At 32.8% G+C, this 16,458-nt stretch overlaps 2 protein-coding genes across 18 annotated transcripts in view; one reads left to right on the forward strand and one right to left on the reverse strand.

Annotated features, from left to right (window-relative positions):
- Positions 1-1,029: 1,029 nt before the first annotated feature.
- On the reverse strand, positions 1,030-11,123 carry LOC106058317 (mitochondrial import receptor subunit TOM40 homolog 1-like). Its single transcript, XM_056009426.1, has 7 exons — positions 10,818-11,123; positions 8,728-8,888; positions 8,477-8,578; positions 6,929-7,034; positions 4,552-4,683; positions 4,164-4,349; positions 1,030-3,191 (listed from the first exon to the last, which is right to left on the reverse strand). Exons 1-7 carry the CDS (start codon positions 10,996-10,998, stop codon positions 3,052-3,054), a joined length of 1,008 nt encoding a protein of 335 aa, XP_055865401.1. The 5' UTR covers positions 10,999-11,123; the 3' UTR covers positions 1,030-3,051.
- Positions 11,124-14,897: 3,774 nt separating this feature from the next.
- Positions 14,898-16,458, forward strand: part of LOC106058326 (rho guanine nucleotide exchange factor 11-like) — a 116,220-nt gene continuing 114,659 nt past the window's right edge. For 11 of the 17 annotated variants that reach the window (XM_056010004.1, XM_056010010.1, XM_056010011.1 and 8 more), the window contains exon 1: positions 14,898-15,315. Coding sequence is in view for 4 of the 17 variants with exons in the window: in XM_056010025.1 (XP_055866000.1) it covers positions 15,299-15,315 (17 nt within the window). In the remaining 13 variants the exon portion in view is untranslated. The remainder of the gene's footprint in view (positions 15,316-16,458) is intronic. The other 6 variants (XM_056010023.1, XM_056010021.1, XM_056010025.1 and 3 more) reach the window with 1 other exon arrangement.

Below are 16,458 nucleotides of genomic sequence, written 5' to 3' on the forward strand. Positions count from 1 at the left end.
GAGCGAGTAAGATAAGTAACATCTTCACTAAGAATATATAAAAGTCTAAATACTTGAGGCAAGAGTAAATATTTATGTATTTCATCTGCCACAAAATCTTGATCGTGGCTAAGTAAAATTATAAAACTTTATGCATACCTCTATACTATTGTTTTTGACATAAGCATGTGTAAAATATAATATTAGCAATAAGGTACAAAAGTTATTGAGAGAATGTCAAGAAAATAAGTTGAAATCTTGATAACCTCTGTTGAGAACTAAAATCAGACTTCAAACATTGCAACACATCCCCTAGAAGCAACACAGGTCCACAGAGGTGATCCAACTACTACCCAGGTCCCCCAAAAGAACCTTTCAAATCAGTAATTATGTGACCTTCTTAAAGCTTCTCCTATTTCTCCACACTAACAGTCTTAACACAAATTGGAGGATTCTTCCAAAGACTAAGACTTGTTTAAACTGCACCATTACAACAGGACATCATAAACATATTTTCACATAGCTTTCACCATCTTCTTCAACTTCTGTCAATAACTATCAATCCCTAGTGCCATTATTATGTGTTAGATGTTATGTTTGTTTAGTCCTCATTTGTTTCAGCACTAAAAGCCCCACTTATGTTTTCGACACAAAATAAGATTGACTTTGGCAATAAGAATAGATAGTTATTGGTATTTCATCCTTACTCTTCTCTTAAGGTGATAGGTGCAAAGTTCTTTTATTAATTGAGTTAAACTTATTTGAAAATGCATGTGTTGCTTAGCAGGTTTATCTCATTGTCATCACAAGTAAGGGATACAATTTTTTTTTATTATTTAATTTTTTTATCACATAAATTATAAAATTTCCATTCTGTCAAACAAAATCCCAACAGGCACTTCATGATTAGATGCTGGCAGACAATAACTAATATTCGCTGAAAATTGTGTAAGTAGCTAAATGCATAGTTCCCTAAATATTTCAATAGAGAATAATAACATACCACATGACATTTACCTCAAGTAATAAAGTTTTTAAAAAGCTTGTAAATCAATTCATAATACACTTTTTAATTAAACAGATTCTTTGTAATCACATATTTATTCAACGTTTGCAAATGTTTAAAAGAATATGGAAGTTAATAAGAATATAATATCTAGTAATGTGAAGGAAAAAAAAATGATACAACAGTGAATTATAGAACCGCACTAAACAAAATTATAGTTGATAACATTTTCACTTCTACTTATTCTGAAGTAGCTAAATCTTGTGACATTCTATTTGTCAAATTTCAACCATTTAATTGTATGTTCATTAACACACATGCATATACACAACAATGAGCAATTCAAGATGATATTTTAGAATTGCTCAGTTAGATCTCCTACTTAAGACTAGCTCTCAAAACGTATGGATACGCATAGGACATTTTTTCTTCCTTTTGGAAGGAACATCTGTAATGTATAAGATAGATAAAACTCAATTTTAACACATATAATAGATTTGTTTGTGCTAAATTTTCAAATCAGACATTATTTTGTTTATAGACAAACACTATAGTGTTACATAATCTGTTATGACTACTAAGACATCAATGTTTTCTACTAATGCACATGTTAACACAAAGTATACTAAGATATCACCAGGATCCAAGTCTAAAGAGAGCTAAAATGTTTATATCTTTTTCATACATTGCAAGACATTCAACTTGAACACTTTTTCTCTGATGTTCAAAAGATATTCAAAGCATTTCAAATACAATAGATCTCGCATTGATAATGTGGTCCTTTCAACTAATAAAATTTGAATAGATATGTCTCCATTTTGAAACCTTTTAGATGCACACACATACACACACAAAACAAGATCAAATTTTTTATTACAGTGGTTATAAAATCATCCAAAGCACACACATGGTATCTCACATGTTCTTGCAAGCCTAGACAGAGATATCACTTCGACACACAAATGAATGTACAGAAATATGATTGCATCATGTATCTATGGGATACCTTTTAAAATGAAACTAGATATTTTGATCATGTGAAAATGCAAACAGTGGTCAACCCAGGCAAAATTGTATGATTCATCCAATAGTTCTATTCTAGAAGTCCAGAATGCTACTCACACTATAACACTAGCTATACAGGAACAAGGGTTCTTTAAATGTTAAAAAACCTCATTATGCAAATGTTTAAGAAGAGTTTGATCATGAAAAGATGAGGGAGTTTAATTTCTTTTTCTCTTAGTTTTTCAAACTTCTCACAAAGACCAAAGTCTTCATCAAATATTCAGACCTAAAATATGCAATTGATTGTGAAACAGTATATATATATATATATATATATATATATATATATATATATATATATATATATATATATATATATATATATATATATATATAAATGTTCAAAAATTTTGTAAATAGTATACAAAATGTGAACGAAGTGTGAAGTCTCATAACACAAGTTTACAGTGAAACAGATTTAAAACTATGACTTATTTTCAGATCAAATTTTAAGGAAAAAACAAACAAACTGTCACATGCAATAAAGGTGTTAGGTACTAGTATATTATTGTGATTTTTTTATAAATTTCTTGATCTTTAGTCCATATAACCAAAACATTCACATATATTAACAATGTTTAATACTGAAATCCCACATGGTCAGCTAATTTCACTGTCAACTTTCTAAAACCTATTCAATACATTTTCCTTAAAAATTAAATTGAGTAGATTTAATGACAACAGTCGTTACTTCTTGGACAAAATATTTAGCTATAAAAAGTATCAATTTGAAAACAATAGATTTTATTGTCAACAAGTTCCAGCCTTCAATGGTGAACTTGTTAACCAACAAACGAGAAATGAAATAAAAAAGATAAGTTGGCATCCTCTGAAGAGAGCTGCAAAACATAAAACAAGGCCATGTAGAATAACACATTTGTTCCTTTAAGTTCCAACAGTTTGGGTCACTTAGAAATCTATACACTGTCTGCACTTAGAAAAACACCATTCTTTTGTTAAAAAAAAAAATCTAAAAGATCTACAACTAATAACAGCTGGATTCATCCAATTATCATTCCAATGCCAAAGCGATATTGACTTTTTACATGGTTGGCATAGCCACTAAGTGCAAGAGTAAAGGGAAAAGGAGCTAGTTTCTTCTCTAAGACACCTCCTATACACCAGTTGCTGTCTAGTTGACCTGGCAAAGAGAAATGAACAATAAGAGTTAAGTTTCACAATGGAAATATACAAAACTAGAATGTAGTGGTCAGCAATATATAAACACACACACAATTTTTTTCATATAAAAAATATCATGAAGAGCTGTATTATACAGAATCATGTCACTATCCTAAATTACTAGGTTACTAGAGTAACTTTTGATGAGTAAATGAATTAAGACATGTTTTTACTGGACCAACTTCAGATAAAGGTTCAAATGATGTACACAAATAACAGTTCCCCTATCAGACCTTGCAATCTATGAGGCAGATGATGTAAAGTATTTACTTCTGTGGCTCACAATTAACAAGGATGTCATGTGGCCAGCACAATGACCAACCACCTATACTTTTCCCCAACAAATGTCTGGTACCTTTTAGAGCTGGGTGGACTCAGAAGCACCCTAAAGATCCCGAAATTAAATAATCTTAATCTTCACCAGGATTCGAACACAGGACCCCTCAGTTCAGAAGCTAACCGCTTAACCAATCAGCCACCACACATCATTAATAGTGAAGTGTGTAATTATTTTCTAAGATACACTTAAATAATAAAAAAAAAAAGATATATACCAACCCATGTTTTACATGTAAAAGTACAGCATATTAGTGAAATAAGTGGTCATTATTAATCATAAATCTCATCATAATGAGACTTGAATATGTAAAATTTTACTTGGTGGTGTTTTAAAGACTCATTTAAGTGTTTCAAGATTAGCAGTCTGGTTGTAGTCTTACATACAAAAAGTCTATTGCATTTTCAGCATACAAAAGTGATGCCTTCAGCGCTGGCTTAAACAGTTTCAGTCATTAAGACTTGTCGTTCCAACCCTCCAGCTGTCTATAAACATGAGATGTTCGCTCAAGACCTAATAAACGCCCTAAGATTTGAGCTGAGGATTTCAACAAAAAAAAAATTGTGTTGGTTATCTGTAGAAAGTAACACTCACCTCTGAATACAACATCAGCTTTAGGAATGTCTATCTGATAAGCTACAGTTGCAGTACTCTCAGCCATGCGTATGCTAGTCTCTAATTCTACTCCAACTTGTAAATTGTCATGAACTCTCTGATAAAAACAAGTGTGGAGATTTCCTGCCATGGGACTCAAGTTAGCACTCAGTTGCCACTTTTCACCTTCATGTGGAAATAGGAAACATTTTTGTTTAAAGTTAAAATTATAAAGAGGATAATAGAATCATGTCCTATATTGTCAATACTAACTTAAATTATTGCATTAACTATCCTAGTTTGAGGATTGCAAAAGAAATTGATATGATTTAAACAAATGTAACTACTTGATATTAGTTGCTGCTAAGAATGAAAAATTCTGACATACCTGAAAATCGACTTGCTAAAGACATGATAGCTATCTCCCCTCCAGGTACTTGCTGTCCTCGCTGGTACATGATCTCAGCTCCCAGAGCAAGATTTGGTGTGACACGCTGAAGGTAATGACCAACTAATAAACCTGCTCACATAAGAACAAGAGAAAAAAATAAAATATTCAGCAGATACACTTAGATCAACACTTAGACAAAAATTGATGTTTTCTCATTTTGTACAAGTCTGTATCCTAACACTGAGACCCTGGTACAGTAACATATAATAGACTTTAAACAAGAGAAACATAAAAAAATTTTTTTTTTAAAAAGCTTATAAAGAAGTGTAGATGTTTCAATTAGTTTGGATCAGCAGACCTGCCTACCAAAAAAAGTCCAAATGCGTAACGCTGATGGTCAAAATGCATATTTTGGCACCAGAATGCGTAACTCTTGCGCGATCCACTATTTTGTCATACATTCATATATATATATATATATATATATATATATATATATATATATATATATATATATATATATAATATTAGATCTAGATGTCATGATTAGATCTACAAACTAAACCTAGATCAATACGACAATAGAGATGATATCTAGACTAGATCTGGATCTATGTCTATATAATGAATATAATTTACTCTAAATCTGGGCTCAATAGTGTTACCGATGCAGTGGATCCGCTACAAATGTAGGTCTACTCCAAACTTTAGTAGGCCTACCTTCATCCTTGATCTATTCTATACTAAGAATCTAGTCTAGATGGTAGTAGATGTTAATTGTTATCCATCTAGATCTAGAATCTAGTCAATCTAAAATGATCTAAATCATACTAGTCTAGATCTACAACTAAATAGGATCTAGATTGTAGAGTAATTACTAATGTAGAGAATCATGACATAACGTAATGACTTGCTAGATCTATTTCTGTATAACAAGTTATCTAGATTCTAGATCTAGAATCCAGATCTAGATCTAGACTAGATATCTACAATGTCACTCAATGTGTTTTGAATCAATAGCACTTCGATATTTTTTTCTATACAAATGAATACGGGAATCAGGGATTCAACATAATTAATTTCTACTAATGAACTTACAAAAAAAAAAAGTTACGTCGGTGTATCAGCTAACTGACGGTACCAACCCGCCACTCCCTCACTCTCGCGTTCTTCATTTCTTGACTAAATCTAATTGCTTTTAAGAACCAATCGACGTATAGATCTGGACACAATGTGTTCCCCTACCTTTTCTGTTTATCCCCCCCAACAAGACGGCTTAGCGTGACCTCCGTGACCGCTCGTAAGCTAGTCAAGAGAGGGGGGAAAGGATACGAAATGCGTAACGCGACAGGTTAAATGCGTATTTGCGTACTGACGGTCATTTTTGGGAGATTTTGCGTAACGAATACGCATTTTGCGTAACGGTAGGCAGGTCTGGATCAGTCATGTAATTAAATTTGTACGGATATTGACCAACAATAAATCTGGGGAGCTTGCATATCTCATACCTCCTCATCAGACGTGCTTAACCACTCTGCTAGTGAGGTACTCATGACTGGAGAAGATTGAAGATTGTATAGTTATATATCTTTTTGAGCGATGACCTCTAAAGGGGACTAATTCAGCTTATACTTGTTTGAGATAACAAATAAAATAATTAATTACCAATAGTTAATTAATAAACTAATTGGTTATTTTATAAAACTGATTCTTGTGTTGGCATATAAATGAAATGGTTGCGCAAAGTTTCAGCTTAATCCGAGATAGGGTGTCGGAGAAATAGTGTGGTCGAGAAACCAAGTACGCTTGAACTTGGCTTAGCTACCTATGAAGGGGCCTTGAGGTTCGACACCTGACTCAAGCAGAGTTGTGTTTACTGAGCGCCTAAAGGCAGCACGGAAAAAAAAATCTCCCAGATACCCTCTCCCCCAACTGGTCCACAAATGAGATTGGACCGTACGTATATCACATGCCTCCTCATCAGACGTGCTTAACCACTCTGCTAGTGAGGTACTTATGACTGGAGAAGATTGTATAGTTATATATCTTTTAGAGCGATGACCTCTAAAGGGGACTAATTCAGCTTATACTTGTTTGAGATAACAAATAAAATAATTAATTACCAATAGTTAATTAATAAACTAATTGGTTATTTTTTAAAAATGATTCTTGTGTTGGCAAGTACGCTTGAACTTGGCTTAGCTACCTATGAAGGGGGCTCGAGGTTCGACACCTGACTCAAGCAGAGTTGTGTTTACTAAGCGCCTAAAGGCAGCACAGGAAAAAAAAAACTCCCAGATATCCTGATGGTAAAAAATTGCCAATTTTTGTCATTAATTTTTTTAAAATAAATTAAGTAAATTAATTGATTTACCTGATGCTGATAATGGATCTATATTTCCAGCAGTAAGGGAGGTAGTAAAATCATCTCCCTTATAATCTAATGATACCTGTTGGCCCACACATTTATTAGGTTGAAACTGTCAGATGAAAGCAAAAAAAACAAAAACAAATGCAATTAAATATGCCTTTTACTATTTCTATTTTATCATGGCCACAAAAAAAAAACTACAATTCAATTTAATGAAATAACTAGGGAAAAGTTCTGGTAGTTTCATATCCTCCCTGTACTTTTAAAGGGAAAAGTTCTCAGCTTCAATCCCTTGTCTGCAGAATTAATGTTTAACTAAACAAAGAACTTTTATTTAATCTCAGATTTACATGTTCCCATAACAAAACTAACAGAATTTTTGTATTTTATAATATATAGTCAAACTCACATTATGAGTCTATTTTAAAGGGAAATGGATTCTCTTGTTTATTTAATCCACAAATATAGAAAAATCACAAAACTAAATTCATTTTGTCACTTAAAATCTCATAAAAGAATAGTAAATGAACTAAGACATTATATTATTAATAGTTATCTCCAAGTCTCGTAAAAATAGACAGTATCTAGTTTTCGACCAAAACAAATAACACATCTGAATTTTTTTTTTTTTAAAGTAGAACCAAAACATTTAACATTAGAGATGGTGAAATTAATACCATATACCAAGTTATTCTCTGAGAGTCAGAGCTAGGGAGGTTACTCCCAGGGAATAAGGCTGCACTGAAAGTGTTAAGTACCTGACAACAATTGACATTTATCTCAACACATAACTAAATCCTATAACTCAGCGGTTCAACCTTTTAAGGTCGGCGACTCCTTTTAGAATCCCCCACTCTGACGCGACCCCCTAACACACCCACACACACAAAGCAATAGAAGAATAGACAAGAACAATCTATATTTTCGATGGTCTTAGGCGACCCCTGGCAATTTGTCTATTGACCCCCAAGAGAACCCCTGCTATAACTGAAGCACATATACTTCAGTGGCTAACAAACGCTTTGAACTAATTTCTTTTTCTGTTCATTCCTGCTGCTAAGAAAAATCTACTAACTAATTTTGTTTAATGACTGCCTTGGTTATTCCAGGAGCACTTGAAAAATGTTAACTTTTCAGTTAAACGAAAATGCCTTTTACATATGGAGAGAAATGCATTCTGAGACTTTTATTAAATTATTAATTCAAGTCCTACTGTATAGTCAAAAATCAAGCTATCCATGACAAGAAGGCATGGAAGGTACTAGGAATCAAAAGAATTAAAAGGTACAAATTTTTTAAAATCAAGACCTTAAATAAATTTTATATTCAACATATAGCAAAAAAATAACCAAAAACCAACAAATGAAAAACAAAAAGAATCGGTACAAAAGAATAATGCTATGCAAGATACATATGTAAAGTAAATATTGGCAATGCCTTAAAAAAAATTATTTAACGAAACATTTTTATACTTTTTTACAAAGTTGCTAGATTTCTTTTTTTTTTTTTGTGGGAAACATTCTAAAAAAAAAATTAATTCTTAAGACAAACCTGAGCTACAAGCTTTGCCCTGAGACGATCAGTAATGGCATGGATGATATTAGCATTCATGTTACCACTAGAGTCAATATCTCCCAACATGACTGGAAATGACTGCATGAAAATAGAAACTTATAAAAATTAATATTTGAACCTAATAATGAGACTATAAAAAAAAAATTCTGAAAAATGTATACACACACTTGATTTATACATTTCTAGTTTTAAATTTATTTTTGTATGAAATCTAGCACAGGGATTACCTCAGTGGGTGAAATTTGTTTAAGACCTATGTATGTTGCACCAAAGCGGTATACAGATGGAGAGAAAGTACTAAGAGTCATGGTGTGACTAATCTGGAAATGACTGCTCAATCCTTTAGCTATTATAACTTTGGCTCCTTCAAAAACTTGAGGAAATAGTTCTGTAACAGAAGATCATATATAATTTACACACACACAAATAATAGTATTGCAACAAATTTTTGAGTTTTGCACAATGAATATTAAAAACTTAACAGTGTAACAATACTATAGTTTTGATATGGAAATGTGGACATACATACTAGTTAAATCTCAAAATGATCTATCGTAGAGTCTTATATCTGAGCAACAAGTTTTGGGACCTAGGAGAAATTTTTAGTTTATTTTTTTATTTAGTGATGGTTTAACATAAAAAAACAACAACTGAAAGCAGATTCCTCTACTACAACTAATGGACAATAAAAATAACTGTGTTCCTATCACTATCCACAATTACGATTTTATTTTAAAATATAAATTGTGTCACTTCATTCCTCTACACCAGGGGTGAGCAAATTACTGCCCACGGGCCACATGCGGACACCTACAGAAATCAGTTGTGGCCACAGATTACACATAATGATAATGCTGTGATGTAAAAAGATTGTAAAATATTCGTAAAATTAGTTCAAGAAATTTCTAACTCTTGTAATTCCTCAAATGGGGAGTTTAAAAAAATGAAATATAAATGTATAATACAGTATAAATGTGAATTAAAAGACATTATAAACAGTTGAGTTAGCTAGCTTATTTTTCTAAATTGTAAGTACATATTATATAGATCTAGTCTATGTAGAATATAATAATATATGCGGCTCCCCATTCAATCAATCAATGGGCCATTGTTAAATTTAATTTTTTTTTCGGCCCTCGATAGAAAAAGGTTGCCCACCTCTGCTCTACACTGAACTCAGTTTTTGTGCTTTCCTTTTCACTGAACACTCCTCACTATGTGACTATCACGGTAAAACGGTACTGTAGTGTAACTTTCTTGAGACTTTCTTAAAGGGAAACTCCGATGGTTTTGACAATTTTTGATATAATATGTGTTTTGATTTACAGATAATGAATATATTCTTCTTTTTTTTAAATTTGCAATAATAATTTAGTAATTGATGTTTTTCCGACGTAATTTTCCTGCGCATCCAAAACAGTCAGACTTTCACCAGGTTTCTATTTGACGTCACAAAGGTGTTTTAATCTACTGACTTATTGTATAACAGGAGACCATACAGCAAAGTTTACATTCTCGTAAAAGAAATATATCTTTGTCTATGCAGTTAGATCTAGGATCTTGTAAGCAAAGAAAAAATGCGTATTAAAAGTAGATTTACATGTGTATTTTCTCGCCAGACCACTCAACACACAACAAACACTATCGCTTGCTTGTCTTGTCATGACCGACTACACGTAGTCTCGACTAGCCTTACACTGACCAGCTTGTTCGAATCATTCAGACACACGATCTATTTACTTCTTGGGATAGGGAGAGGCTTAGATGAAAATGTGGCTTTTTTTTCTTGAGTTGGTTATCCTAATGCTTTTGGATCTATCTATACATGTTTATATTTTATATATATAACTGTATCATAGCTCTGGACTAGGCCATCACTAAGCCTAACAGCTACTGTAAGAATGAAGCGATACCATTGGTTAAATCAAGTTTCTCTTTCAGTATTGTTTAGGGAAGTGACGCATGAAATAACTTAAAACAAAATCTCGCAGAACCCCGTTTTTTTGGGGGCGTGAAGAATTTTCTGTCTAATTTATTAAATATAAAATTTTCTGAGCATTTAAATAAAAAATGATATAATGTTTACTATTACAACTTTTTACGCAGAATTTAAATAAATCAATAACTAACATTTGAAAAACTATCGGAGTTTCCCTTTAAATTAATTAAAATTAAAGTATTTAAAGTATCTAATCTAGACTTCTAGACCTAGACATTCTAATTCTAGATCTACAAATCTACACATTTTTCGTCATTCAAAAGATTTAATATCAGAATATAGATTATAGATCTACATCTAGTTATTCATTAAGCCTGCCTTTAGTTTGCTTGTGTAGATCTTCGTAAAGTCCTGGATTAGTGTCGGGTTCATTTCCAGTCCCTGCTGTTTCTTTGGGTCTTGCTTTTGGAATTTCAGTTGGAGGTCCGGGTGGTAACAAAGGTGGTGCTGGTAAATCTACAGAGGATTTAGTCGACTCGGCTGCAGACACGTTACCCATGATTATGATCTGATGATGTCGTTATATTAATATGAATGTTTATAAAAAGAAAAAGTAACGGTGTTTATCTACTGGGTTTGATAACCTTCAACCGGACGCCATGTGCAAGTTAGAAAAGAAACAAATGCGTTGCGCATGACAATTATGAAACAACTTCCGAGCAAATAAAAAAATTGTCGATCGTTGATCTGAACCAAAAGATGTTTTCCGAGGCAAAAACCTAATATAAAAATAGTTTAAACAATGAAAACTGTCCGTAATAATGTACTTGGCCACCCATATTTTTCTGAATTAATCTCTATGTCTAGGTATGCCTGGTATGGTCATATTGACTATGTGAAATTTGAAGAGATCCATTTACGAATGCCATCAAGCAAAAAAGATCCCGAAATTAATCTGTCCTCACCAAGATTCGAACCCAGTTTCCCCGGTTCGGAAACCAAGCGCTTTGCCGCTCAGCCGCAGCTTCTCCGAAGAACGCTGAGCATAAGTGTTAATTGTGATTGATGGGTATTGGACTGTTAAAGTTAAGTTATGAGTCATAAGGTTTTGCCTACGGCCAAATGCAGTTGCAGTTGGCCAGAAGCTGTTACGGAGAGTTGCAGAAGGTCCAGAAAGTCAAGGAACCTGGCAACAAATTTGTGTTAAAGACAGCCGAATCTTGTTTTTGTAAAGACAGTGGATGGTCAGGGAAGAGCAGATGACCCAGCGGACATTTAGAGCAAAGGGTGGACTAAGAGACTAAGAAGTTATGAGTCATAAGGTTTTGCAGACGGCCAAACGCAGTTGCAGATGGCCAGAAGCTGTTACGGAGAGTTGCAGAAGGTCCAGAAAGTGCATGGAACCTGGAAACAAATTTGTGTTAAAGACAGCCGAATCTTGTTTTTGTAAAGACAGTAGATGGCCAGGGAAGAGCAGATGACCCAACGGACATTTAGAGCAAAGGAACGAGTCACATTGACAATCATATTGACCTTTATACTAATTCACAGACTTTGTATCTATTTAAAAGAGTGTGTTTAAAGATCTTCATCTCATTCTTGTAGAAGAGAGGATTCTATTATATATATATATATATATATATAGGCCTATATAGTCCATGGTAATATCCACAGTCATAATTTTGCTTGCGATCCTTTTAATAGTGCAAAAACTTGGGGGAAAATACGAGGCCCCCTTTAGACTCAATGCTTTGTGCTATCGCACGGTTTGCACAATATTAAGTCCGGGCTAAAAGGGAAAGTGCTAGTTAAGATCACTAGTGATACTCCATCAGTCTAACACAAACTGAGATCTGAATGTACTTTTCTGGGGGGCGTTTTATGTATTTTATCTTATGAAATACAGACATTACTTCAAAGAAAAAGATGATTACGCCCTACGCATGTCCCTAGGTTATTTAGTCATGTATGTTAATCAATGACTTAAATTCTGCCAAATCATTGGTTTTCCTGGCTGACTAAGGCAATCCATTCCATGTTCTAATAGCACTATTGAAGAAGGAGAATTTGTACAAATTTGTCCTAGAATAAGGAAAAAGGAATGTACCTTTAACTTTGTGTCTTTCTGAGTATTTTATTACGTTTTGTTTTTGTATTTGAAGATAGTTTTATGTATAATTGCTACTTTACTTTTAAGTCTTCTATCCTGAAGGGTTTCTAAATTTAATGATTTTAGTAAAGGTGTTACTCTAACCAAATGTTAATATTCGTTTGTTATGAATCTCACTTTCTATTTTGTGTCTGTTTCCATTTTTTAAATATTTTCATGAGCTGAGGGTCCAAAACAGAGGATGCTTATTCTATTTTCTCTCTTTCTCTCTCTCTCTTTCTCTCTCTCTCTCTCTCTCTGTAGGCCTATATATTTTGTGCCTGTTCCAATTTCTTAGTGTTTTCTTAAGATGAGTGGTCCCAAACAGAGGATGCATATTCTAGTATTTGTCTAACCAAGGTTAAATAACGTTTTTGTTTTATGTTCTTATTTGTAAAATTTCTTTAAATAAATCATAATGCTTTTTTTTATTTTTAAAATAATGTCATCTAGATCTATATGGGGATTCCAAGAATATTTTTTTTCCAAATCTTATATCCATTCACTCTGCCTGGTAAAAAGTATGTAGGCCTACAGATTATTTCTTCTACACCCATTATCGGATCAAGTTAAAACTTCGTACAATTATATATTGGCATAGACAAGACATGAATCAATTAAAAAAATTAATCAGTTAGTTATCAATTATTTTGATTGATACATCATACCTACATGGGAAACTAATCCTTCAGTATTCACAGATATGGCTAATTTTTTTGGGTTTAGTCCCTTAAATAATTGTTAACGCTATTTCTCTCCCACGCATTCTCGAATCAAGTTGATACTTTAAAACTTTAAACAGTTATTTAATGTACCAAACAAAAAAATGAATCAATAAAAAAAATAACTAATTGGTCAATTATTTATTGGTAATTAATTATTTTGTTTGATCGAGTAAGGGAAATAGCTTGTATATTATTGATATATATAGTTTTAAGGGCGGAATTCTTCCCCCTTAGATAAGCTTGGTTGTTTTTTTTTAAAGGATTTTTTTAAATTTTGTTTATTTATTATAACACCTAGCTATTTTGAGTTTTTAGTCTTTTTACCTAGAATAAGATAAGTGGTATCGGTGATATATTTCCATTATGACTTTTTAATACTGATGAAATATTAATAATTAAAGTAATATCATAGAGTCATAGAATAATCTCAACGGCCCAAAAAAAAAACAAAAAAACTTCATTTGGATCAGGCAGTGACGTTACTTGCAGGGGCTGCGGGTCGCACAGGGTGACACCGACTCAGAAAGACACAAAGATAGAGGTACATTTCTTATTCCTTGTGCTAGGACAAAGTCGAACAAGTGCTCCTTCTTCTCTAGTGCCTTTAGAGATTTTGAATGGCTTTCCTGAATCAACCAGGAAAACCAACGACTAGCAGAATTTAGTCACTGAATATTAACATGTATGACTCGAATGTGACTAGATAGACACATGAAATGCGTAGGACGTAATATCTTTTTTTTTTTAAGTAACGGTAGGCCTAGTACGTCTGTAATATAAGAAAAATGGAATTTGGTGAGCCCTGAACCACCCACTCCGTTTGGCTACTTACGCCCATATTGTAGCTTACAATACGCAAAATCTTGAGGACGACCACGTGAGGCTACTATTTATCAACGGAGTAAATTTTCTACCAGGATATCTAGATTCTAGATGTAGATTCTAGTCTAAATCTCGCAAAAAAAAAAAACAAAAAAAAACAACACCACCACCAACAAATAACATGGAACACAGTACAAAAAAAAAAAAAAAAGGTACATTTTAAAATACAAAACACACAAAGGTCTATTTGGCGTAATATTATATGTTAGTCCTCGATACTTATGGCCCTTTTTAAGATGCTCACTCGAAATGACACTGAGACACTGGTAGCTAATCAGTAGGTTACTCATGCACAGAATAAGTATACGGATTATAAGATATATGCTACCCATTATCATTTTGTGTAATTATTTAACCTGTTGCAGTTGTGAAAACGTAAACTAAATAGAAATCTGATTTAATTAAAATATTATTTACTAAAAATAATAATTTATGATTATCGGATGGACTATCTTTATTCACAGTGTGTAAAAATAGAAATAAAAAGTATGGCGGAATGACCTATGCGTATGGATATGGCTTCAGAAAACGTATCTCATCTGGCATTTACTCAAATAAAATAACTTTTCCATCACATAAACAAATTAAATTGAGTTTAACAATATATAGAGACAATCTGGCTGTTTTTAAGAAAATACAATTGATACAGTTAATACAAACACCGCGATTGACTGAACTCTATTTTCTTAGTGATGATATGTGATGCGGTTGTATACTCAAACTCAGTAGGCTTTGCAAAAAACATTCTCGGAATGGCTGAAAATTGTTGATGTTATTATTTTTTTCATTGATGCCAGTTTTATGTGAATTTTGCCGTAATTAATGATTGTAATCATCTCCAGGATTTATTTTTATTGCTATGAAAACAAAAAAGCTAAAGAAACTTACATAAGTGTAGCAGTCTAGTCTACTAGTCTAGTAACCAGTCAAGTTTGTTGTGGATGACCCCTTGCTCGATTGTGGAAAGTGTGAGACGGGAGCTTTTTAGTCTTCTGTGGCTGTGCAGATGCGATTTGGTACATGAATTACGTTTACTGGTATTTTCAAGGAGACCGATTCCCATGCCTCATTTTAGTTCCTCGGAGGCTGTGAAATAACAGAGAATGTCAATTTCTGAGCGGTAAGTGAAGTTGTAAACATGCATGAATCAGAACTATCGGGACCCACCCATTCCCACATTCAGTGACATTCTTGAATCTTGGCCTTGTTGTTGGTGTTAATCATAAATGTTATTAATTTGGAAGTCGGAAGTACAGTATCAAATCTGTCTAGATTCTAGATCCAGATCTCTAGACTAGATCTAGATATGTCTCTACTATACTAAAAAGTCTATTAGTAGATCTCTACATTCTACAACTAATCTAGATATAGAATATAGATCTAGAAGACTCTACTGACTTAACTGACTCTAGATACAATCTGTGTCTTCTTCATGTCTTGACCCTTGACAAGACAGTGGACTAGACTTGACTAGACCTATGCCTATGATTCTATCTAGATTCTAGATCTAGAATAGATATAAGAGATTCTAATCTAGATCTGGACTTCTAAACTAAGTAGACTGACTATACAGTAAACATTATACACTGTAATTGTATGGATCTATATATAATAATATATATATAGGAATATAGGACAATATAGAATATAGGTCTATATTATGAGTATCATCTGGACACCTGACAACTTATAATAGATCTAGAATCTAGATCTAGTTATCTAACACTCTCGTCAGTCATGTCAATGACCTCACTCAGTCAACTGTGAATCAGCATCCTTGGCATCCAAATGGGTTCTTGGCAGTTATGTAGGATTAAGATCAAACAATTAATTATTATTCAAGATCTAGAGTAGAGTCGCTCTATAAGTTTTAAAAAAATATAATCTGTTGTTAATTTATACATTCTGTTATAATGTTATAGATATTTATATTATATATATCTAGATTATTGTATTGTATTAGAGTATCATAAAAATTTGTTCAGATCTATGTACACTGTAAATATTTAATAGCCTGCCCTTGCCAAACATAAGTGACTTCAAAATAATTGTTTCTTTTATTATTACCATCAAACTTACCAAACTATGCTACTATAGATTTAGACAGTATGATTATAGTGTTAATAAAAAATGTCTTAGATAAAGTTAAACATAGATTTAAAGTAGCGGTTCCAAACAGTGTGCAATAAATTTGTTTTTATAATTTAAGTACCTATACTTTTGTATTCTATGGTCATGTCTAAATGTTGCCTGAAATGACAGT

This window comes from Biomphalaria glabrata, chromosome 14 (assembly GCF_947242115.1).
Source record: "Biomphalaria glabrata chromosome 14, xgBioGlab47.1, whole genome shotgun sequence".
In the NCBI taxonomy this organism is placed as follows: Eukaryota; Metazoa; Mollusca; class Gastropoda; family Planorbidae; genus Biomphalaria; species Biomphalaria glabrata.